A 27,147-nucleotide genomic window follows, 5' to 3' on the forward strand; every position below is an offset into this window, starting at 1 on the left:
ATTTCAAAAATAAAGCCGAAATAAAGCTGAAATTACTTTTTACTTATTTAAATGTAATTTGAAAACTCTATACTAATGCTTTTGAAATTTAGCCTATAGGTGAGTTCAGCAGAAGGTTTAAAATGTTTTTCAAAGTTCTTTCTTTTCCTTTTCCATTTTCAACTTTAGAGTTATTAACTCTTTGTCTTTCCTAACTACAAGAAAAAGATGGGAAAATGTTTTGGCAACTTTTCAATGTCTTATATGTACATTAGTTTTAATTAATTAGTAATTAGTAATTAGTTAATCATGAGGCTTTTGTTTTCACACTGCTCATAATTTAATTTTTTAGGGATGAGAAGGCATTTTAGGTCCTTTATTAGTGAGTCATGGTCTTCTCGTGTTTTTAAAATTTTAAGCAAACTGCACCATTAAAAGTCCCTCTGTTTGCACTGTTTGGGTCTAGCAGTGGTAAGCAAAAATGTCACAATGGCTTCTTTTCTCATTATTTAATTACTTATTTATTCAACAATTTGTAAGTCCCAGAATATGCCAGGTACAAGCACCAGAAGCAAGAGAGCTGACCTCAGACTTCCTGCAGCTCATTGTCCAGTGGGATAGACTGACATTAAAAAAAAAAAAATCACAAAAACACAAGTGTAATTGCAATTGACAAGCGCCCCCAAAAGACAATGAAGAAGGATGTAAGAATGAACTCACGAGGACAGTGACCCGAGCTGCAATCTGAAGGTTGAGGAGATAGCCAGGTGGAAAACAGAAAAAGCAGCTTGTATTTAAGGTGCTAGTAGTGATGATGAAGAAAGGCTGGTAGGACGGAGACAAATTTAGGCAGAATTAATAGGACAGAAGAAATCAAGACTGATTCCCATGTTTCTGGCTTCTAGCATAATACTTACAATGCTTCCACTATACATTTATTTACAGATCTATTGTCCTCCAGTGGGGCTTCCCTGGAAGTTCAGCAGGTAAAGGATCCGTCTGCAACGCAGGAGATGCCAGTTCGATTCCTGGGTCGGGAAGATCCCCTGGAGAAGGGATAGGCTACCCATTTCAGTATTCTTGGGCTTCCCTAGTAGCTCAGATGGTCAAGAATCTGCTTGCAATGCGGGAGACCTGGGTTCGACCCCTGGGTTGGGAAGATCCCCTGGAGGAGGGCATGGCAACCCTCTCCAGTATTCTTGTCTGGAGAATCCCCGTAGACAGAAGAGGCTGGCGGGCTACAATCCATGCAGTCACAAAGAGTCAGATGTGACTAAGCACAGCACATTTTCCTCTAGTAGGCTCCTTGAATTCAGGGACAGTATCCTATTTGTATCTCTTACATGTATAAAAATGTCTGTCTCACACATGGACACTCAAAGAATGTTTCATGAATGGATGAATAAAAAAATTAAGTGAGGATATAAAGGACAAGATAGAGAAATAACAAAGGTCAACCTCACAAATAAGGTAACATTTAAATCACCTTTAGACCTGGTTCCCAAATGATGGACCAAAAACTCCTTATACCAGACATTCAAAAAATACACACTCCCCAGCTTTGTTGAGAAATTTTTTCCTGAAAATTGAGTAGATCAGAAATGAACCCAGAAAGCTTTCCTCAGGAAATGCTGATACTCAACCAACTAGGTTTGGGAACCAAAGCAGTACTTCTTAAGCTTAACTTATTTCAAGATACCAATGTGACAAATTCCCATGAGAAACAGCAGAGCTCTTAGGCAGGAAAGGGAGGCTAATAGGGCAGTGGTTCTCAACTCTGACTGTCGGAATCAATTGAGAAACTTAACTCATCTGAGGTGAACCTCAGGCACAGGACGGTGCAAACATTCTCCAGGTGATTACAATGTGCAGTGCAGGTTGAGAACCTCATGAGAACCGTATTTTGAGAAATATTCCTTTTCTATTGAAGCTAGCTCAAGATGGTTTCTGGTTCACACATGCATGCATGCACACACACATGCAAGCACGTGTGCACACACACAAACACAGGATCTAATACTGGAGAAAGAGAAGGGACGCGACTGAATTTTGTTTGAAGATGAAAACATTAATAACTATTGGCTTCTATTCTCTATATTGTCTTCCTCTATTTCTTTGCATTCTCTATATAGTTCAATCTATTAGGTCAAATCTCTAAGAATTCAATTTTAGAACACTTAGTGCTGACACATTCTAGACTAGGGTTTCAGGACAGACCTCAAGGGCGAATTATTTATCCCTGAGTTCTCAGGAATAAACTACTAACAGCTGACAGGGAGTACCCCGTTGTTCAAAATAAAGACTTCCTATGGGTCCATCTAGTCAAGGCTAAGGTTTTTCCAGTGGTCAGGTATGGATGTGACAGTTGGACTGTGAAGAAAGCTGAGCGCCGAAAAATTGATGCTTTTGAACTGTGGTGCTGGAGAAGACTCTTGAGAGTCCCTTGGACTGCAAGGAGATCCAACCAGTCCATCCTAAAGGAGATCAGTCCTGGGTGTTCATTGGAAGGACTGATGCTGAAGCTGAAACTCCAATACTTTGGCCACCTCATGCAAAGAGTCGACTCATTAGAAAAGACCCTGATGCTGGGAGGTATTGGGGGCAAGAGGAGAAGGGTATGACAGAGGATGAGATGGCTGGATGGCATCACCAACTCGATGGACATGAGTCTGAGAAAACTCCATGAGTTGGTGATGGACAGGGAGGCCTGGTGTGCTGCGATTCATGGGGTCGCAAAGAGTCAGACACGACTGAGCAACTGAACTGAACTGAACTGACGCATGCAAATAAATAACAGAAGAAAACACTGAGGTTCTCTGCTCTGTAACCCTTTTCTTAAAAATGATAATTGCACAGATTAGAGTCCGTTACTTCTGCGAGGTTCATGACAAAGAGCAGATGCTTCCTGATGCACCTCCTTAACCCTTTGCCTCAGAGGCAATCACTTTAAATTCTTTTAGCTATTTCTTCTGATATTTTATTCCATATTTCTAAATAATACACACACAGACATCACTGATTATTTTCATTTTTAGATTTTTATCTTTTGACTTCCTACTATGGAAGATGAGGCAAAGCAACATCTACACTAGATGTTGTATAAACATCACAACAAAATCCAGTCAGCTGCCTTCCAGACACTGCACAACAGAATTTTTAAATTATAATGCAAATTAACTGACAAAAATCCATAAATTTTCTGTTGGAACTAATCAGCACAATTCAAAGTTCAAAGCAGTGACTTCTACTGCATTAAGCTAAGGCTTAACATTCCTCACTCCTTTTAGATCTATTTCTTCATGCACTTGCATTAGGTTATGAATTAGACATGGATTTGGTGATTCTTACAGAAAAATGTTAGTAATAAATAATTCTGAAAAATGTTCTGCAGTTATGAATCAAGGTACTTAAAATCCTAAGTCTTACAAGTTTTTTTTCTAATTAATATGTTGTTTCATTTTATAGGAAATTATTTTCATTTTTTTCACCCAGCATTTAACTAGCAAATTTATGCTTCACTTCATCAAAAGATCTTTCCAGTATGACAATAATTACCTTAAGAATTTTCTAATTTAAACAAGTCAAATGGAAAAAATCTTTGGGAACATACTAACAAGCTTGAGAGTTACTGGTTCATACCTACAAATATCTTAACCATTAGGTATATAAAGCTTAGAAATAACAGTAAAGTGCATATTACAATTAACTGCAGAAAAAGACAAAAATATATTTCTATAACTTCAGTTAACAATCAGGATACCAATAAAAGATTCCAAATTTGTTCATTAGTAAAATTTTGCAATCAAGTCATTAGTGACTAAGCGCACACACATGTTAAACACAAGAGACCAGCAAGTTTTCTCCTTGATAAATATCATTTTTTTTTATCACAGTATGGCTTTCTACTTTAAATTCAGTTTTATGAATTACTACTTAAAACACAAAGTGAAAACCTAATTTATATACAACTGTTTGCAGGCTCTTAAGGTCAGCGTGTCCAAAGGATATCATAAATTTTCATATAATTTAAATTCGCTTATATTCATAAACAATTATGTTAGTATATCCACTAACAATTATGTTAGTATATCCCCAGGTGCCAGGTACAAAATGAAGAAAGAGATATGAGTCCTACCCTGTAATCGGGCAACATGCTTTACTAACACAAAATATATTTAGTACTAAAATATTCTCCAAGAATTAAAGAAACATGTGAATGCAAATATTTTCATTATTGAAAAAGCAAACCAGAGACGACTACATTAAGATGCTTTCTTAATACCAGGGATGAAGTTTAGTGAACCTTTGTCACAAAGTGAAAAATGTGATGAGTGATGTGTTACAAACATATTTATACCTAACAGCTCTGAAAGCCATGGAACATTCAACAACTCTGATCATTTTAAGAATCTGTTCCGACAAACTAACAATTAGCATCCTATGGTTAGCCACACAATTTCTTGTGGTTGGAGGAACAAATGTAGAAGAACTATAAGCAACTGTCTGAAAACAATGAAGTAAAATGATCATGTGAGGCGGCACAGGCGCTCACGTTCAGCTCCTCACATTTCTCATCTGTTTACTTTGACTGACCTTTTTTTTTTTTCGTGAGTAAGGGGGACTGGGTAAAGTTGAAATGAAAGGTTTGTGAGACAGAGTACATATTCAGCTATACTATCTGTTTGCTTTGGCTGACCTTTTTTTTTATGGGGAAGGGGAAGAAAGAGAAGTATCTGCTTGTGGAAATCTCTGTGCTAATAATCATAAGGATAAAAAAAGCCTGTCATGCACACCAAAGTTAAGACACTTACTGTATAAAGGCAAATCCCTGGCGAGTAAATGTGACAAAGATAAAAGGTATTTCTGTGTCTGCTGCTTTGTTAGGCTTTTAGATTTACTACAATTCACCTAAAGGCCGTTTTCATGCTTACGCAACATAATAAAGCTATTTATCTTATTTTACAATTAAACATTATAATATCACATTTATTAGAAAGTATTGATAATAAGAAACATTTTCAGCATTTTAATTCACATGATTAAACACTGCTTATTTTTCTCTCAAATGTTATTTTGAATTACCAACCCACAGAAAAAGTCAAATAATATATATTGAACATCCATATACTCTTCATCGAGATTCACCAGTTCTTAAGATTTTGCCACATTTGTTTTTTCTCCCTCTACACATCTGCATATAAAATAATATCTCTGCTGAACTATCTAAAAATAAACTACAGACATCATGAGGGCTTCCCTGATAACTCAGCTGGTAAAGAATCTGCCTGCAATGTAGGAGTTGCTGGATCAATTCTTGGGTCAGAAAGATCCACTGGAGAAGGGATAGGCTATCCACTCCAGTACTCTGGCCTGGAGAATTCCATGGACTGTATAGTCCATCGAGTCACAAAGAGTTGGACACGACTGAGCGACTTTCACAGACATTTGAGTGTTTCTGTGATTCTGCTAGGTTTTTTTTTAGCAATTTTGATCAGAAATAAAAGAACTCTGGACTTAACAAGGAATTTTCAGGTATCAAGTAATGTAAAAAGACTGGAAATAGAAGGTCTAGGTTCAAGTTTGGGTCTATCACTTGCCACCTATGTGACATTAGTCAGTCTTTCCGTCTGAGTCAACTGTCTTCTGGATAAATGGGCACACCCTCACAGTAGTGTTGTGTGAAAATAATTAAAATTAAAATGTAAGAACAGATACTGATGTGTAAAGATTTTTTGGCATATAAAGACTTAGCTACTCTTGGCTGTACACCACTCAAAAATCGGAGCACTTTTGACAATGGCAGAGGGAGAGTCAATTCATAACTGTAAGGACTGTCATGGCCACTGCAGGACCTTATGCATGGTCACTGCCAACAAAATGCCAGTAGGGTTGCCCACCACTGTCACAAAATCAACTGCGCCCCACTAGGAATGAATACAGGTGTAATTCAGAGTGTAAATGTAACTAGAAAACATGCACAGCAAGCCTCAGGCCCTATTACCTCCAAGGAGGGTAAGAATGTTCTTCTGAAAGCCCAGGGAGACAATATGAAAGTTCTAGAAATCTAAGATGCACTGCAGGGAAAAAAATGTTCTGCCCAGGGGGCAGAAAGCCACTGAAAGGAAAGGAGGTAGAGAATGCTTGAGTAAAAGTTTACCTGGTGTATACCTTTCCTTCTCAGACATTTTTCAATGAAAATGAATATACATTGGGTTGGCCAACCTGGTGATTACAGAAGTTTTAAAGAGTCAACAATTATGAAGACAGCAATCATGGAGGTCTAGGGCCAGCCACAGTGGAGGGCACTGGCGTGTGAGAGCTGGTGTGCATGTCTCTTCTTGACCCCAAGTTTACTGACATCATGTCATACTGGTCGCTTTACCCTGCCATGTGCGGAGTACTTGCACCATTGAACTCCTACTTCAAACACTACAAGTCAGGCTCCCCCCACTCACCTAGATGGCTGGTTGTTAAAACATCTACCACCACACCACCAGTCAGCCCTCACTGTGTTCTATGCTGAATAATAAATTGTTAATAAACTCAAATGCTGTCACTATCAGGTCTACACAAAAAAGAAGCACAGATAAAAAATATTATAAAAATACTATTACCTTGTATATATATATTAGGACTCAAGGCTAGAACTCTGAATTTCAAAGTTATGTACCGGAGAACATATTGACAAGGTTCACACTGTTTCACTGGAAACCGAACTCCAAGGATGCAGAGGACCACCAAAGGCCAGGCTGGGGCTGACTGTGTGGCCGTAAAGAAAGATTATTACCTTACCCTTGAAGACTAGACCTAGACTCAGCCTCAACCCCATACAGAGGCTCTTCTGTCACCATCCATTCAACACTAATAATGACTACAGTAGCAAAAACCTATATAGTGTCAGCTATGTGTCAGCATTTGTGTGTATCAACTCACCTAATCCTCACAACAGTCCTAACGTAGTAGGTACTATTACTATCTCCAGTTTACAGATATTCACACGTACACAGGAAGTAAAGGGCAATCTGGCTCCATAGTCTGTGGTCCTAACTCCTATGTTACCTGCGAACGTGCCAACCCACAGTTAGTCTATTCAATGTACAGTCAGTCTATTCAAATGTATCTTTCACCACCCCGCACCTGTTTTTGTGACTATGTATCTCCCACTATGCCAACACAACTGACATGCTTCAGGTTCCTTTATGTGCTTCTATTTCTCTTTAAGTCTTTGCTTTTATCATTTCCTCAGCAAGATAGTCCAAACTGTTTATTACAATAACTGGCAGATAACAGCCATTCTGTAAAATATGGCTAAATTTTAAAAGCAGAGTACAGCTGTACTCCAAAAAAGAGCTTAACAGTTCAGTTGGAAACATTAAAATTGCTGTTATGAGCAAAGAATTTCATATAAGCTGTGGATAAGTACAGTTTGAAAACACTGGAATTAAATTAAACTTCAAATTTTTCTTGCAAAAAGAATCTAAGCCTAAAAAAAACCCTGCTGTTTGGTTTATTGTTATCAAAGTGCACTGATTTTAAAATGTTTTAAAAGTTATAATATTTATAAAACTATCCTGAAACAGAAAAGTGTTACTCTGTTTGAGACTAATCATTTTAGCTTTATCAATTTATGAAAGTTATATCTTTATCTGAGAAGTATTTGTTATATACATGGAAGAGACAAAACGTCCTTCCTAATGAAGAAACAGAATTATAGCAGCTTTTACTTTTGCTGGATTCATATATATCTACTTTGTTGATTTCTGCCTGTGTTTATGAAATGATCTATAGGTATAAAACCAAATACTAGCATTTAGAACTCAGACCATACTTAAGTGTGGCTGGTACAGCAAACGTGTCTTGGCAGAAAAAGCAGAAACCTAATGAAGAGTATATCAGAAGAAAGGTAACACACTAACATCGATGATGATAACATTCATAAAAGAATGTAAATAATTCAGTATTAAATATTTTAAAATTAAGTTCTATTCTGAGGGAAGTTTAGAAAGAACCAATGTGCATTTCTATAGACTATATTGCCCATCAGCTGAAGGAGTTCTGATATTTTTTCCAAAAGATTGGAGTTTTTATTTAACCTAAACTATACTAAATAATTTCAAATCTATGTTATACATTACTTTTTTAGATCGTTATTACTTAATTGATGAAACATAATGAGCTACTCTACAGGTAAAGAAAGGACTTAAAACTTTTCCCAGTTAGATAAGATAATCTACCCACATAAAAAAATATAGAACTTGAATTTTATAAAACTAAAATGTCCACCATAGCATCAGTTTTGATATAATGCCCACCATATAAACTGTTTTAAAAGCTTAAAAACAGAACAAAATATAAATTGACAAGTAAATGAAAATATATATTTGAAGAGCCTATGTTAGAGAAACTAGCCACACAGAATCTACAGAGCTATATGTAAAATTACCAGTGCTAAAAACTAAACTGGTGACTGTTCGTCTTATGTCTCAGATCTTTTTTTTTTTTAATAATTCTTCTGTCACTAAAAATATTATCAATCCAATGAGATTTAAAATTCTTCAGAGGATAAATTTAACTAATACCACGTGGAGTAAAAATCTACCCAAAATGCACCTTTCCTGACCTTTCCAATGAGTGGTCACCACTCACAAGTAATGAGACAAAAGTCAAACAACGAGTTAGTACAATTAAAGTCATATTTTCAACATGTGTTGAGAGTTACAAATGTGCATACATATATACATACATTAAAAAATTACATTTTTCAAATAATTTTGATTTCTTTTTCTATTCATCTTCCTTTGCATAAGAAAGTCTGATAACCCTATCCTGGAATATATGACTAGTAGCTTCTAGTCACATCCTGCATGAAGCTGAACAGTAGTAGCTATGCAAGCAGGCTAAGTTGCTTCAGTCATGATCTGACTCTTTGCAATCCTATGGACTAGAGCTTGCCAGGCGCCTCTGTCCAGGCAAGAATACTGGGGTGGGATGCCAGTTCCTCCAAAATTATATGTTAAAATTAAAATCCTATTTCTGGAAGAAAAATGATTTTGTCTCTATGTACTGCCAGTGAAGAAACTGGGTTCAAATCTTTTTTATTCCACTTCATATTGGGAAAGTGTTTCTCAATTTTATAGAAGAAAAGGAGAACTCCAGGGTTTAGATCTGACTAGGGCTACTGTTCTCAATAACTGAGACAAATAACGTAGAGAAATATGCAAACCTTGCAGAGTGAAGGAAGTGAAGAAATAAAGAATGAGATGCCTGTGTGGACACTCAGCTGTGTGCATCCAGCAGAGAGCTGAAGAAGTGGGCCTGAGCTGGGCAAGAGAGGTCAGAGCTGGACAAGGGGGGTGGGCAGTATCAGCTAGAAGGCACATGTAGAAGTACACTGAGCCACAGTTTACCAAGTTTAAAGGGGAGAGAAAAAGATGCCATGATGAAGTACAGAAAGGAAGGGCTGGGGAGGATGAGAAAATAAAAACAAAAAAGAAGAACATGGAATCCCTAAGGTAAGGAGTTTTAAGAAGGAAAGCCTGATCAACAATTCGAAATACAGCAACAAGGTCCAGTACAAGTGCTGACAAGTGGACTGGTATTATTGAGGTCACTGATGCTTCTGCCAGAGCAATTTCAGTAAAGAAGTGGGGCTAAGCCAGCTTTAGGCTTAGGAGTAAACGGACATATCGCCCTAAGCGTGGAGGACTATAAGCTTTCAAGGATCTACAAGAATGTCTGAGAGCTGACAATTAAAATCAATTTTTAATTAAGTACATATAAATTTAACATTACTAATTGTTAAGTGTTGTATTTAAACATTTCATTCCATTTAAAAACAACTTTTAGGTTGGATTTTTTTTTTACTTCCCCAAAATTCCTAAGTAAGCATAATGATTGCCAAGAAACCATAATTCATCACAAGTAAGCCACTCATTGCAAGATGACTTCAAAAGCCAAAGCATACAAATCTTTCAAGGTAATTAGCCCTGTGAAATCAGTGATGTGGATCCATTTTATAGATTCAAATAAGATAGGCTAAGTCAGACCTCCAAGCAGAGCACCTGGGACCACAGAGCTTTTTATGGTCTTGGTGAATGGAGCCTCAGGGGGCTCGAAAGCTTGGCTAGGGCTTCCAGGTGACTCAGCGGTAAAAAAAAAAATCTGCGTGCCAACACAGGAGACATGGGCTCGATCCCTGATTTGGGAAGATCTCCTGGAGAAAGAAATGGCAACACCAGTATTTTCGCCTGGGAAATCCCACAGACTCCCATAGAGGAGTCGGGAGGGCTACAGCCCATGGAGTTGTGAAGAGTCGGACACAGCTTAGCGACTATAAACAACGACAAAGCTTGGTTAAGAAAGAAAGGGAACTTAAAGGAAAATACAGGACACAGGAAGAAGTTACAGGCTGAGGAGAAAGTCAGTAGAGAGTTGCAGACGGATGATACAACGGAAAGTAGGCATTTAATGGAGAAAAGTGCTGAAGGACATAGAAGTGTATGGGTTTAAACCCACTCAGGTGCATGGGTTCTGACTGGCACAGAAGAAATGGATAGGTACAGGTTTAGATAAATTTACAGGTTTGCAGTGAAAATTGGGGCGTCCCTGGTGGCTGAGATGGTAAAGAACCCGCCTGCCAAGACAGGAGACATGAGAGACATGGCTTCGATCCCTGGGTTAGGAAGATCCCCTATAGAAGGGCACGGCAATCCACTCCAGAATTCTTGCCTGAAGAATTCCCATGGACAGAAGAGCCTGGCGGGCTACAGTCCGTGGGGTCACAAAGAGTCGGACACGACTGAATGACTAAGCACAGCACAGAAAAAATTAAGATAATTTGTGTTAGAGCCCTACAATTATTTTTTTTTTTAAAGAGAGAGAGAAGGTGGTTTGCTGAAAAGTGCAGAGAATAGGGCAGGGGAGGTGACTTAAGAAGAGAAGTAAAGATTGGAAACCTAGATAAAGAATTAGCACAGTATTTTCAGGTATGTCCTTTTATGCAGTTCTTCAATCACTTTGGGAGCTTGTGAGGACATTCCACTTTCAGAGTAAAGAAACCTAAACTCTAGTTATATAGACAAAATTGCCTATTTGAAGTCTTTTTCAACAATGTTAAAGATTTCACATAACCTAATTATGATCACAATCTTACCAAATGTTTAACAGTGATGCTTCTGATCTTGCAGTATGTCACAGAACCAAGACCTAAGCCATCTCTCTCTCCTAGAAGCACTGAATATCTATCCCCCAATCTCTAGTCCTGCTCAGGATTAAGAAAAAAAACCACACCCTAATTCTTAAAAGTGGAGAGAAAAAGAATCTATAAAAGTAGTGAATCACTATGTAATACACCTGAAACTAATACAATATTATAAATCAACTATACTTCAATTAAAAAGTGGAGGGAAGACTCTGTGCCACAAAACTGCAATGATATCTGAGCATAGTTAGGTACCTACAAGATTTCAGAGTACTGCAGTCTGCATTCAAAAGTCCAGTCTGGACAAATATTCCTGAGATAAACCTACATCAACAAAAGTGAGGCATCTCCCAACTGTGTGTTTAGGGATACTTAAGTATATAGATAAAACAGGGAGTGGTCAATAAAATTAAGATCATAATGACAATTCTGCAAAGCAAGAACAAGCAGTCACTAGGTTTTCCCCTTTAATTAGAAAAGGTCAGTGAAATGGATTTAAGATGTCCCAAGATTAATGTCCCCACTTCAGTTGTCAAGCCTGTGGCAATCAGCTTCAAACTCCAGAAGAGATTCTGAAATCCAAGAACTGGATTCTATATTCAGAAATCTCTTCTGAGCCCACAAGTGACACTATGTGAGAGGGAAGATTCCAAGCTCACTCTTGGTCTTGTTTAGTCTCCCTGGAGGATCTCACGTTACACAGGCCACACATGTGAGGTTGACATTCTTGCCTGCAGTTTCTCTGACATACTGCATGCTCCAAGGCCTCCTCTTGTTTTGGATAACCTGTTCCCTTCTTCCTTCCAACATTAATTCCCTCCTGACGACTGTCTGTTTGGCTTGCTCTTCTTTCTCTAAACTTATCTCCCTTTGATTGATGCATTCTTCTGGGCTAAACCATCTAAGTTAATGGCCTTCAAATCCATGCTTACAGCCCTCACCTCCAGCCAATGATCTAGCTCCATAGGTGCAGTCTGGAACAGCTTGGGGTGGGTGGTGAACAACTGATAGGTTTTCCTCCTGTCTACCATGTTGCCATTTTTTGGCTCCCATGCTAAAAATTCTATAATCACTTCAGACTATTTTATACAGACTATTACATAAAAAAATTGGTCATGGTATCCTTCTAATTGAGAGCTGGAAGACTTAGTATGATTATACTTCCCAGTGTGTCTGCCTGCTTGTATTGGATCAGTCCAAAAAAAAACCGAGTTAGGGCATGTAATTTCTCCTCAGGCATTGTTGTAATTTATTCTATCAGAATTACATTCCACATAAATAAAGTTACATAGCTTCTGCCATATCAAATACTGACTTAGAACTAAAGGAGAAAGGAATACTGGGTATTGAAGTAATGAGGCCATGTAAATCCAAACCTCTTAGTGTATCCTCACAAAAACCAATACAGGACAGCAAAAAGAACAAATAAAACTCAGGCCTTTAACAAATTGCAACTTGTAATTACATGTAAAAAGAATAAAAACAGAATCTCAGTGTGCATTCTCCCATGTTCTAGATCTAAGCTTTACTTAACAGCAAGGGGAATTTAGGAAAAACTGAATAGAACAGAGAAGAGCTAGGATCAGGTCAAAAACTGATTTAAAGCTACCACCACAAAGAGAAAGCCCATCCTATGAGTGAAAATACTGAAAAAGCTTAGCATAGAATAGAGTACAGATTCTAAAGTGCACAGGACACAAGGTGGTATTTTAGGACGTTAATAGTTTAAAGGGAAAAGAAGACTAAAAGGAAAGAAAGCTACCAGTCCTGAAGCATCAGTCCTGTACACAGATATGCAGAAACATATAAAGTCTTACTCTACTGTAAAAAAAAATTCCTTCAATTGATGTCATAAACTCAAACAATTCACCTGAGAAAAGATCACCTCAAAAAAATAAATAGCAAAGTGTAAGAAAACTGTAATATAACATTCTAAATGGAACTAATATCTCCAAACAAGCATTTGGAGACACAAACAAAAAAAACTTGACCTAGATCAGTATAACATAATAAGAATTATATTTGATCTTTACCTGCAGTTCCTGGCACAGAGCTCCTAAAACCCCTGGAAATTCCCGAATAAAGGAAGAAGTGAAGTTGCTCAATCTTGTACAACTCTTTGCGATCCCGTTGACTGTAGCCCACCAGGCTCCTCTGTCCATGGCATTTTCCCGGTAAAAGTACTGGAATGGGCTGCCATTTCCTTCTCCAAAAGATTTTCCTGACCCAGGGACCAAACCCAGGTTTTCTGCATTATGGGCAGATGCTTTAACCTCTGAGCCACCAGGGAAGCCCAAATAAAGGAATGTATTTGTTGTTATTTATAAGGACTCCCTCTGGAGCACACCTGAGATTATGCTAATAAGGTGACTTCAGATGGAGTCCTTACATAGTCTCATGTGACTAAAGGGATGGAATTTTCAGCCCCATCCACTGAATACCCAGAGAAGAGGAAGGGCTGGAAATAAAGTTCTATAAATCTATTGAACAAGATTTGATGAGCTTACTGTTGAAATTACTGTCAAGGATGGGAACCATAGTGCATCACTGGTGGGAATGCAAATTGGTGTAGCCAATATGAAAAACAGTAGAGAGGTTCCCCCAAAATTTTAAAATAGAATACCATATAATCGAACAATTTCAGTTCTGAATTTTTATCTGAAGGAAACAAAAACATTAACATGAAAAGATATATGTATCCCCATGTTCCTCGCAGCGTTATTTACAACAGTCAAAATATGGAAACAACCGAAGTGTCCATCAACAGATAAATGGATAAAGAAATTGTAGCATATGACTACAGTGGAATATTATTCAGCCATAAGAGAAGAATGGAATTGTGCCAACTGCAACAATATAGATGAACAAAAACAAAAACAAAACAAGCTTACACAGAGAACAGAGATTGGTGGTTGCCAGAGGCAGCAGATATGAGAATTGAGTGAACTGCTTGGGTTTTTTTTTCTTTAAATTTAAATAAAATAAAGGGAATAAAAGCATTACAAAACTTATAAGACCAAAGGCAACCACTAAAACAAAGCAAAAAAAAACCTTACCTAAATATAATTTTTTAAATAAAAGAGCAAAAAATCAAATTACAACATAAAATATATCACATACAGGAAAAATAAACAGAACATATGACATAATAATCATAACAAAATACAACAGACTTGCTACCAAACATATTTTTATCAAAAAATATGAATAAGTTAAAGCTTCCCAGGTGGATCAGTTGGTAAAGAATCTGGCTGCAAAGCAGGAAACCCAAGTGTGATCCTGGGTGGGGAAGATCTCCTGGAGAAGGAAATAGCAACCCACTTCAGTATTCTTGCCTGGAAAATACCATGGACAGAGGAACCTGGCAGATTAGAATTCATGGGGTCACAAAGAGTCAGACATGAGTAAGCAACAAACTAAACTTGCATATTACAATAAAAGATTTTTTATTTAGTTCACCAAGCAAAACCCAAATATATGCTCTATACGAGAGACATACCAAAAACAACATGGATCAAAAATGCTAAAAGTACAGAAAAAGATATATGGAAGATGGAAACAATATGAAAGCAGGAGCAATGATATCAATAAGAGATAAAGTATGAGTAAAAACTAAAAACAATTAACTGTGTCAAAGGTAGACTCTCTTTTATGTTAAAAGTTTCAGTTCACTAAATGTATACTATAAATATCTATGCACCAAATAATACAGCATATGCCTTTATGAAGTCAAAACTATAAGAGATTCAGGGAGACATAGACAGAGGCCCACTGATAATAGGATTTTTTAATATTCCACTCTTAGGACAAAACAGATTAAGTGAACTAAGAATAAGAAAGGATACAGATGATCCAAATAATATAATTACTTAGTAGAGCTTATGGTTATAAGGTGGCACTAGTGGTAAAGAACCTGCTTGCCAATGCAGGACATAAAAGAGACCTGGGATCAATCACTGGGTCAGGAAGATCCCCGGGAGGAGGGCATGGCAACTCGCTCCAGTATTCTTGCCCAGAAAATCCCATGGACAGAGGAGCCTGGTGGGCTACAGTCCCTAAGGTTGCAAAGAGTTGGACACAACTGAAGCAACTTAGCAAGTACATATGCACAGTTATATATTTAACTTTACAAAGTAAAAGCAGAGCATAAACCTTCTTCTCAACTGCATATGTAACATTCAAAAAATTGACCTTTTATAAGGTTCTCCCCCATAAAACAGATTGACTAAAAAATAGTATTCTCTGATCACAGTGCAATAAAACTAGAAATTACTCACAAATTTTCAAAAATTAAAAAGTATTTTCATATGGAAATTAAATAACTTCCTTCTAAACAACTCTTGGAAGAAACATGAAATACAAATAGAAGTCATATATTTTTTAACAATAATGAAAATATTATGTATCAGAATTCATGGGTTACAAATGAAATAAAAACTAGAAGAAAATTTATAGTCTTAAACACCTTATTAACAAGATCAAAGAATAAAAATAAGTAAATTCCCAGTTCAAAATGTGGAAAAAGCCAAAAGAAAGTACCAAGAAGGAAATAAAGGCAATAATTAATGAGGTACTGAACAGAAAAACATTAGTTCTCCTAGACAAATCAAAATTTTGTATGCTTAAGAAAAAAATAACAAAATAAACATACCATTAGATTAGTTGAAGTAGAAATCACAAATATCCAAAATCAAAAATAATAAGAGTGAAATACCACTGAATCAGAAGAAACGAAAAAGTCATGACATTATAGACATCTATATAAAGAAATGTGAAAAGTCATAAGCAGAGGATAATTTCCTAAACTGATCACATTACAGACAGAAAGTTAAAAGAGAAAAATTCCCATAGGAGAAATAAAGTTATCAAGAAGTACTCCACAAAAAGACCCATGCCCAGATGGTTTCACAGGGAAAGCCTATCAAAGCTGCAAAAACCAAATACCTTCTATGTTGTAAAAATTGTTCAGAAGCTTAAAAAATGTAGAAAAACTTAATTCTTTTTTATGAAGCAATTTAAACATTGATACACAAACATTTTTTAAAAGAAACAGAAAAAAAAATCCCTACATAAACCCTGTGTGGTGTGGATCCAGAATTAGGGTTATTATTAGAGATACACATATGATTAGAGAAACATACAGGCCAAAATCACCTCTGAATATTGATGTAAAAGCTCTAAATAAAATATTAGCAGACAAAATCCAATAAAATATCTTGTCCTATGTATAAGATAATGATATACAAAGAACAGGAGAGATTTAGTCTAAGAATGCAAAGCTAATTTGATCCATTAATAAAACACATCATACGAATAGCTCAAAAAAGAAAAATCATGATCATCTCCATATACGCTGAAAAAGCCTTCAACAAATCTTAAGACCCATTCCTGATTCTAAAAAAAACACTCAACAAAACAAGAGTTGATGAATACTTTCTTAGCATGATAAATACACTTTGTTTTAAAGTCAGCATCCTTCTTTAAACAGGGAAACATTAGAGGCATTTTTACTGAACACATCAATTAAGACATTCTTTGTTAACACTTGTCTTTCCTTATAGCTCAGTTGGTAAAGAATCCCCCTGCAATGCAGGAGACCCAGATTCAATTCCTGGGTGGGGAAGATCAGCTGGAGAAGGGATAGGCTGCCCACTCCAGTATTCTTGGGCTTCCCTGTGGCTCAGCTGGTACAGAATACACCCACAATGTGGGAGACCTGGGTCCAATCCCTGGGTTGGGAAGATCTAGGTTCTCCTGGAGAAGGGAACAGCTACCCACTCCAGTATTCCAGCTTGGAAAATTTCATGGACTATATAGTCCATGGGGTCGCAGAGAGTCAGACACGACTGAGCAACTTTCACTTTCACTTCAGTTCAGTTCAGTCACTCAGTCATGTCCAACTCTTTGTGACCTCATGGACTGCAGCACGCCAGGCCTCCCTGTCCAGCACCAACTCCTGGAGTTTACTCAAACTCATGTCCATTGAGCTGGTGATGCCATCCAATCATCTCATCTTCTGTTGTCCCCTTCTCCTGCCGCCTTCCATCTTTCCCAGCATCAGTCTTTTCCAATGAGTCAGTTCTTCGCATCAGGTGGCCAAAGTACTAGAGTTTCAGCTTCACCATCAGTCCTTTCAAAGAATATTCAGGACTGATTTCCTTTAGGATGGACTGGTTGGATCTCCTTGCAGTCCAAGGGACTCTCAAGAGTCTTCTCCAACACCACAGTTCAAAAGCATCAATTCTTCGGCACTCAGCTTTCTTCACAGACCAACTCACATCCATACATGATTACAGGAGAAACCATAGCCTTGACTAGATGGACCTTTGTTGGCAAGGTAACGTCTCTGCTTTTTAATATACTGTCTAGGTTGGTCATAACTTTTCTTCCAAGAAGCAAGCGTCTTTCAATTTCAAAGCTGCAGTCACCATCAGCAGTGATTTTGGAGCCCCCAAAAATAAAGTCTGCCACTGTTTCCAATGTTTCCCCATCTATTCGCCATGAATTGATGGGACCAGATGCCATGATCTTAGTTTTCTGAATGCTGAGCTTTAACCCAACTTTTTCACTCTCCTCTTTCACTTTTATCAAGAGGCTCTTTAGTTCATCACTTTCTGCCATAAGGGTGGTATCATCTGCATATCTGAGGTTATTGATATTTCTCCTGGCAATCTTGATTTCAACATGTGCTTCGTCCAGCCCAGCGTTTCTCATGATGTACTTTGCGTGTAAGTTAAATAAGCACAGTGACAATATACAGCCTTGACGTACTCCTTTTCCTATTTGGAACCAGTCTGTTGTTCATGTCCAGTTCTAACTGTTGCTTCCTGACCTGCATACAGATTTCTCAAGAGGCAGGTCAGGTGGTCTGGTATTCCCATCTTTTTCAGGGTTTTCCACAGTTTGTTGTGATCCACACAGTCAAAGGCTTTGGCATAGTCAATAAAGCAGAAGTAGATGTTTTTTGGAACTCTCTTGCTTTTTTGATGATCTAACAGATGTTAGCAATTTGATCTCTGGCTCCTCTGCCCTTTATTAAAATCAACTTGAACATCTGGAAGTTCATGGTTCACATACTGTTGAAGCTGAAGCCTGGCTTGGAGAATTTTGAGCATTACTTTGCTAGTGTGTGAGATGAGTGCAATTGTGCAGTAGTTTGAACATTCTTTGGCACTGCCTTTCTTTAGGATTGGAATGAAAACTGACCTTTTCCAGTCCTGTGGCCACTGCCGAGTTTTCCAAATTTGCTGGCATACTGAGTGCAGCACTTTCACAGCATCATCTTTCAGGATTTGAAGTAGCACAACTGGAATTCCATCACCTCCACTAGCTTTGTTCTTAGTGAGGTTTCCTAAGGCCCACTTGACTTCACATTCCAGGATGTCTGGCTCTAGGTGAATGATCACACCCTCCTGATTATCTGGGTCATGAAGATCTTTTTTGTACAGGTCTTCCGTGTATTCTTGCCACCTCTTCTTAGTATCTTCTGCTTCTGTCAGGTCCATATCATTGCTGTCCTTTATTGAGCCCAGCTTTGCATGAAATGTTCCTTTGGTATCTCTGATTTTCTTGAAGAGATCTCTAGTCTTTCCCATTCTATTGTTTTCCTCTATTTCTTTGCACTGATCACTGAGGAAGGCTTTCTTATCTCTCCTGGCTATTCTTTGGAACTCTGCATTCAAATGGGTATATCTTTCCTTTTCTCCTTTGCCTTTCACTTCTCTTCTATTCACAGCTATTTGTAAAGCTGCCTCAGACAACCATTTTGCCTTTTTGCATTTCTTTTTCTTGGGGATGGTCTTGATCCTTGCCTCCTATACAATTCACAAACCTCCATCCATAGTTCTTCAGGCACTCTATCAGATCTAATCCCTTGAATTGATTTGTCACTTCCACTGTATAATCAAAAGGGATTTGATTTATGTCATACCTGAATGGTGTAGTGGTTTTCCCTATTTTCTGCAATTTATGTCTGAATTTCACTTCACTATAACACTATTTAACATTGTAATAGAGGTATCTGTCAAGGCAATTAGATAAATCAATTAGGGGCATCAGAACTTGAAGATGTAAAACTATTATTTATAGATATTATGATCATGAACTTGGAAACCCCTAAAGAATCAATGATCCTTAAATGGTACAGAAATAGGCTCTCAAACACTATTGCTTGGAATGGAAACTGGAATGTTCCTCATGGATAGGAATATATAACAAATCAGAAGATATATATTTATATCGTCACCTTTTAATTTAGCAATCCCACTTCTGGGAATATATTCTGAAGCTAATTCTCTAGTGATGTGAACATACGCACATACAAGGTTATTACTCACTGTGGCACTGTTATTTATAAAATACTTGAAATAAGTTAGATATCCATATATAGGAGAATAACTGAATAAACTATTGTATATGTACATAAAAGAGTTATCATGCAGGATGAAAAAGATCTTTATGAATTGATACAAAGTGATTTCCAAAGTACTTTCCTAGAATTCTAGAATAGCAAGTAAGTAAAAACGTTGTAAATGATAAAAATCAGGAGTTATAAATATTGAAAAGGAGAAAAAGTAGAATGAACCTTGTGTGGTGTGGGATCAGAACTGGGGCTATGATTAGAGATACATATATACATATTCATACATAAGATACACATGTATACACACATACATAGTCATCCACAAACATACATACACTCATGTTTTTTTTATATGAATTTTAGCCGTAAGATTCATATACTTAGACCTAAGCAAATAAGATTTCACAACTTTTGAAATCTAAATTTTAAAAGGTACTAGCTAGTCAATCTATGGCATAAGAAGATACTACTTTAGGAACAACAGTCAGGAAAAAAAGACTTAAACAGAAAGATCAAGAAAATCTTTAAATAATAAAGAAATCTCTCATCCATGTGACCAGATCATAAAAACAGGAAAATATAATATTAATCCCAGTAGAAAATATTCTGTGTCCAGCTCAGATTATTTTTATATTAGCAAAATAAATACATTATCCTTAATAAAAGTTACAAAGATGCAAATGGTACTTGGTATTTTACAATGAAACATATCAAAATCCATTTTACCTTACAGTAAAGTCATAGGAGCAAGAGGCCAGCACAGAAGCATGAAATGGTGAAAACTACAAAAGAAAACAAAAAAATCCTTTTTGAGGTTAACTGTAATTATAACATGGTACTTCATAAGATCATTCCCATGAACATTATTACAAAGTCTAGACAGGACTGTCAGAAGTACAGACACTACTATATGTCAAATAGATAACTAATAAGGACCTACTTATAGCACAGAGAACTACACTCAATACTCTGTAACGGCATATATGGGAAGAGAATCTAAAAAAAGAATATAACATTCACTTTGCTCTATGCATGAAACTACCACAACATTGTAACTCAACTATACTCCAATAAAAAAAAATTTTAAGTATGCTTTTCCAAACCTTATTACACTTTAATTCAAGGCAAAAATCTTTTAGTCTTTTAAGTATCCACCTACAGGGAAAATGGTTGTTTTTACATTCTTTAAAGAAAGTCATTTCTCAAGCTTTTTAAATCTAATTTATAATTAAATATTCCCTCAATGTTGCTATTCCAGAAAAATTAAGCACAATTTCATATTGGCTATCCAAAAGAAACTTATACAAATCTAAAGGACATAAGTGTGTGATGATTCATACACATAATTATATAATTTACCAAACGTGTGAATACATTTTATGACTGCTATTAGCACAAGCATCAAACACTTAAATGTTAAAAGTTTTAAAATAATTTTTATGTTATTTGTATATCACATCTAATGAAAATGGTATCAAGGTCAAAAACTGCAAATTTTAAAGACAAGTTATGTACAAGTATTAACATACATCTTTTAACTGGCTGCCCACTGTAATTTTATTTCTTCAGAATATTTCTTACCAGTACTTTAACGTTTATATACACATATATACTTACATTTGAATGTTCTTCACAGTTTGCAAAACACTTTCACTATTTCACCCTATTTCATTCTCAGAAGCACTATGAAATATATATAGAAAATATTTTTTAACTACCAAACCTTGTGTGCCATTTAAAAAAAATCTGGGCACTGGGTCTCATATTTTGAGTTATAACCAGAAAAATTTTTAATGTTAACTGCAATTTAGAATTTCTAAAACAGGAATAACATAACTATCTTAATTAAAAGATCAAAAAGGTACTTATCTGTAATGTAAAAAACCAAAAGTGAAATTGGGAGATGTCCCTTAATAAGATGTTTTCCAGAGTGACTCAGCAAAATTTACCTAAATAAAAGCTGGGAAGGACTTCCCTGGCGATTCAGTGGTTAAGAATCCACCTGCCAATGCAGGAGACATACGTGTGACCCCCAGGAGGCTCCCACATGCAGCGAAGCCCACGCACCACAACTACCAAGCTTGCACTCCAGAGCCCACGGGTCCAGAGAAGAGAGGCCGCCACGTGGGACGTCCCGCCTGCCGTACCTGGAGGATGCCCCCGCGGAGTAACACCCAACACACCAAAAAACAAAACTGGGAAACTAACGCTGGCCACTTCATAACCTGACAAGTTCAGGAGAAGCAGAAGAAAAAAGTTCTCTCTATTATTTACAAAGTGGAAATTTTTCTATACAACTTTTGTGAACATTCATATATATAATCATGTTAGGGAAAAGAAAGAATTAACCACCTCTCTGTACAAGTTTCAACCAGATAAACTTTTCCACTGAATGAAAAATTATAAAGACTATAATACTAAAACTAAATTACTATAGTTATAAAGTTTTAAAACAAATAGTAGCATGGGGATGACAGAATGAGAAAAACATTTTTATTCACTCCTGAGTACCACCTAACTATATCGTTACAGGTCACTCAATAATCATTCCAGCATTTTACCTAATTTTAGCTTTCAATGTTTACTACCATTCACTGGGTAACAAAATGTTAAAAAAAAAAAATGAATCAATAACCCCATCCCTTAAACATCTTTTAAATGTACTTCATTGACTGTATTTATCTTTTTGTTCTATGTAGAAAAAGAAAAGATAAAAACTTACTTTCACTCTCCTAATAGCGTAAGTGTGACCGAGAAGTTCAAACACAGGCTGTCGTACATTCCTCAAGTCCCAGCCTCGCAAACTACAATCAACCGCCCCTGTCACCACCAAATTCTGAAAACAATTTAAAGCAAGGTTAAGTGTGCCTCTTTACAATTAAGCAGTAGCCAAGCTTTCCTACTGGAAATAGTGTCTATTTTCTGGTACTTATTTAATCTGAACCCAGGAGTCACTCTTGAAAAGTTACATAACATTATAGAAATGGGTTAAAACATACAGCAAAAGCAAAACTTAGTATGACTTGAAAGAAAAGGAACTCAATATGCCTCAGGCATATGAAGGAACACAGCATACAAGAGAAAAAGGCTTAGTCTCAAACAACATTGTAGCTTCTCCATCTACTTTTAGGGATATTAATAAGAACACACGTTATTAAAAATTACAAAAGAGCCCACCTGTCTCTTCAGCATCCTCTGAGGTTTCTACCAGGCTAAAAGGCAAGAGACTGCTAATTCACAAATACTTGAAAGGGCAAAGGTATAAATTAAATGTTGTTTTCCTAATTCTAAATCAATCATTGCATCTAACTCTCATGGACCATGGCCTTAATGTAATAGCTAACTCTATCTGAGAATTTATGCAAATAGTGGGTAGTCTCCTATCTAGAACCCTAAGTGAACCCAGAGTTCACAGCTGAATAAGCCAAGAGCTGGGTCCACACTCAGCCCCATTCCACATCGACCAGGGCAGTAATCCATTGTCTGAACATTTTGGACTTCGATATAAGCTCATTTTAAAAAAGCTTCAGTGATTGTTTTAAAAAAATTTTTAAAGTACTCTCAAGTGTATATCAGCATCTTTTTTAGAATTCCCAAAAGTATAACATATAGTCCACAATTTCATTCTCTTATTTACAAAATTCATGGGTGAGATTTGAACTGTAGTCGTCACCACTGAAAATTCTATTAAAATCAGGTATTATTTTGAATATGTTCTATATCTTCTTTTAATTTATTTCTTTTTAATTAAAGAACTCAGCCAATACAATGTTCCCTTAATTTTCATTGACTAAAACTTTGGAAAAAAACAAAGTATATGTTATACTTAACTGTCACAGTCAACAGACCACTTCAGGTAGATAAATATATTTAAACGGCATATCAACAAATATTTAATCCATTTCTATTTCTAATTCATATGCTCATATGGTTAGCTGAAGGTTGCAAAAGGTTGCAAATGGACACTGCTCTCTTTCAGAAACATGAAGCTTGGTTAGGCTTGTAAGGGAAAATGAAACAGAAAATTCCTAAAACTGATGAACTGTCAAATTAAAAATCAAGTTACAAATAGTTCAGCAGCCTCAACAGCAAAGTGCACAAGAAATGGAAGGTTAAAGATTATATAAATTGGCAAGGTTAAGAGCAATAAAGTAAAAAATTACATAGATTGTAAAGCAGTTTCCCAAACAAACAAGTAAGGCTGCACTACTGAACTTTTCAGAATTTCTGTTTCTTATTCAGCCTGTTTTATGTGCACTTAAATCCAATTAATGCTAATGCAGGTCACTCACAATCATCAATTAGAAATGAAAGGGACTGAATCTAACTTAATGGCCTGTAAACACTATCCAAGTCCACATAAACAAAGATAAAATCTAGAACATTTCAACGTTAGGAAGGGCTCAGTAGCTCAGGATAGAACCAGATAGGGTACCTCATTGTATTTACACCAGTCACAGCTCAAAATTTCTGCCTGATGTGCTGGAACCACAATTCTGACTCCTGTTGTCTTCATGTCCCAAATTCTCAAAGTCTGATCGCCTGGTGAAAGAGGAAGACTTGATCACCCTTTATCACACCACTTGGATGCTTGATACCCATGATGACAAGTCGGGGAAAACACACCACTTCCATTATCAGGACATTGTCATCTGTATGTTATATACACATATACATTGTTTTATACTATAATAATATATAAGAACTACTAAAAGTGACAACTACAAAAAATAAGGCACCACATTAAGTTTTTAGATCTACTCAAAGCAGGACAATCTGAATCTCACATAGACACACGCAGGGCAGTGGCTGAGCACACAGCCAGTGCATTTTTCTTCAGGAAAGGAAAAGGCTCTGAAAATCCTCATTTCTCTTAAGTAAAGTTAGCACCCTATACCAGCATATTCTACAGGAAGCAAAATGGTAACAGTTTTACTGTAAAATGTGTGCAAAGTCTACCAAGTCAGAATGGATAATTTAAAATCTTAGCTTTTACATTGATTACATTTTAAAGGGCTATCCAAAGGTATGGATTTCACCTTGAAAGAAACAAGTGGAGAAAATGTAAGGATTGTACTCTGAATTACTACAAAGATGACTTAAACCACCTAGCTGCGCAGAGTCAACCCTGATTAACTGTTTGAGATGCTGTTTGCCTTCAATTTTGTAAAATATGAGGAAACAACGAAATGACCAGATGAAAAGTTCTGACTACATGTATATCTCCATCAAAAGTAAACTGCAAACAATAACTGATCATCTGAGAAAGCCAGTTCAGGTTAATGTAAAAAAAATAATGGTGTGATGGCAGTCATGGTCTTGATTCCATTTAGTAGTTGTGTGACCCTGCGCAAGCTGTATAATGTCTCTGAGACTAGTTCCTCAGGATGCCTGGATGGAGGATGGTACAAAAACATTTCATGTAATAAAGTTTCTGTAAAGCGTTAGAATGGTCTCTAGCATATAGCAGATATGCTAATAAGTAGTATATAAAAACATTAAATTTTAAACATTTCCTTTAGCTACCTATATATAATTTCCTATCATCCCAATTCAAAATTATTTATCATTTAGCTAAGTTCAATAATTTCAAACAATTTTTTTCTGATTTCTTTGCAAGTTGAGAAAGATAAGAAGTAAACTGCTTGTGGTAATGAAATGTAGTTTAAGAATAGGGGTTTTGGAGCTTCAGAGCTTAGCTCTAGTCCAGCTCAATTATCTCGTAGCTGTTGACCTTCAGTCAAGTTACTTAACATCTTGGATGCTCATTTTCCTTACCTACGATAAAATATCTGCCTCATACAGACCCACAGATACAGGGAACAAATCAGTGGTCACCAGATTGATGAGCAAAGGACAGGAGGACAATACAGGGGTAGGAGATTAAGAAGTATAAACTATCATGTATAAAATTAGATACAAAGATATATTGTACAACAAAGGGAATACAGCTAATAGTTTATAATAACTATAAATGGTGTATAACCTTTAAATATTGTGAATCATTATTTTGTACACCTGCAACTTATATAACTTTGTAAACCAACTATACTTCAAAAGACACAAAAACATATCTGCCTTATAAAGCTGCCCCTGTCACAGCTAGACTGGCCAAAAGGAGATATTTGGGATTTTTCTGAACTATTAATTGAAAAAATAATGCTAGTCCCCCTCACACAGGAGAATTTACAGGTTGTAAAACTGAGGAATTATTGGTGGCCGTGTGTTTCACTGTATGGAGAAAGCTGACCTGCACAGTCAAGTCACCCAGCAGAGAAAAGTCCAGATTAGAGACAGAGAGTGTGTTCTGAGGTTGTTTAAGCATCCGTTTCCCCTTCTGGGGCTGCTTTTCAATAAATTCTACAAAGACCTACAGGTGCTCAAACTATTACCACCTGCAGGCAGAGGTGATTCCTTATCATCATGGCAACAGTGAATGGAATTCACCTGAAGCTTCAGACTCTCAAAGCCTAGCGCCAGTGAAAAAGATTAAATTCAGCACAGGGCTTTCAGTAAAAACATAGGAATGTTTAAATGATGTACACTAGATTTCAAAAATTTATATCAAGTCTGATATAACATATAACACAGGTCATGGTGGAGATTTCTGACAAAATGTGGTCCACTGGAGAAGGCAATGGCAAACCACTTCAGTATTCCTGCCTTGAGAACCCCATGAACACTAGGAAAAGGCAAAAAGATAGGACAGTGAAAGATGAACTCTCCAGGTTGGTGGGTGCCCAATATGCTACTGGAGATAAATGGAGAAATAACTCCAGAAAGAATGAAGAGATGGAGCCAAAGCAAAAACAACACCCAGTTGTAGATGTGACTGGTGATAGAAGCAAGGTCCGATGCTGTAAAGAACAACAATGCATAGGAACCTGGAATGTTAGGTCCATGAATCAAGGCAAATTAGAAGTGATCAAACAGGAGATAGCAAGAGTGACCGTCAACATTTTAGGAATCGGTGAACTAAAATGGACTGGAATGGGTGAATTTAACTCAGATGACCATTATATCTACTACTGTAGTCAAGAATCCCTTAGAAGAAATGGAGCAGGCATCACAGTCAACAAAAGGGTCCAAAATTCAGTGCTTGGATGCAGTCTCAAAAACAACAGAATGATCTCTGTTCATTTCCAAGGCAAACCATTCAACAACACAGTAATCCAAGTCTATGCCCTGACCAGTAATGCTGAAGAAACTGAAGTTGAACAGTTCTATGAAGATCCACAAGACCTTCTAGAATTAACACCCAAAAAAGATGTCATTTTCATTATAGGGGACTGGAATGCAAAAGCAGGAAGTCAAGAAACACCTGGAGTAACAGGCAAATTTGGCCTTGGAGTACAGAATGAAGCAGGGCAAAGGCTAATAGAGTTCTGCCAAGAGAATAAACTGGTCATGGCAAACAACCTCTTCCAACAACACAAGAGAAGACTCTACACATGGACATCACCAGATGGTCAATACCAAAATCAGATTGATCATATTCTTTGAAGTCAAAGAGATGGAAAGGCTCTATACAGTCAGCAAAAACAAGACCAGGAGCTGACTGTGGTTCAGATCATGAACTTATTGCCAAATTCAGACTTAGATTTAA

The 27,147-nt window shown here is 36.7% G+C and overlaps 1 protein-coding gene across 1 annotated transcript in view; it reads right to left on the minus strand.

Annotated features, from left to right (window-relative positions):
- PEX7 (peroxisomal biogenesis factor 7) overlaps window positions 1-27,147 on the minus strand; it is a 73,124-nt gene that overhangs the window by 22,100 nt on the left and 23,877 nt on the right. The window contains exons 6-8 of the mRNA XM_070461455.1: window positions 23,977-24,083; window positions 22,264-22,377; window positions 20,268-20,323 (exon numbers count right to left, since the gene is read on the minus strand). Of these exons, the coding sequence (XP_070317556.1) occupies window positions 20,268-20,323; window positions 22,264-22,377; window positions 23,977-24,083 (277 nt within the window). The remainder of the gene's footprint in view (window positions 1-20,267; window positions 20,324-22,263; window positions 22,378-23,976; window positions 24,084-27,147) is intronic.

This window comes from Odocoileus virginianus, chromosome 34, assembly GCF_023699985.2.
Source record: "Odocoileus virginianus isolate 20LAN1187 ecotype Illinois chromosome 34, Ovbor_1.2, whole genome shotgun sequence".
Taxonomy (NCBI): Eukaryota; Metazoa; Chordata; class Mammalia; order Artiodactyla; family Cervidae; genus Odocoileus; species Odocoileus virginianus.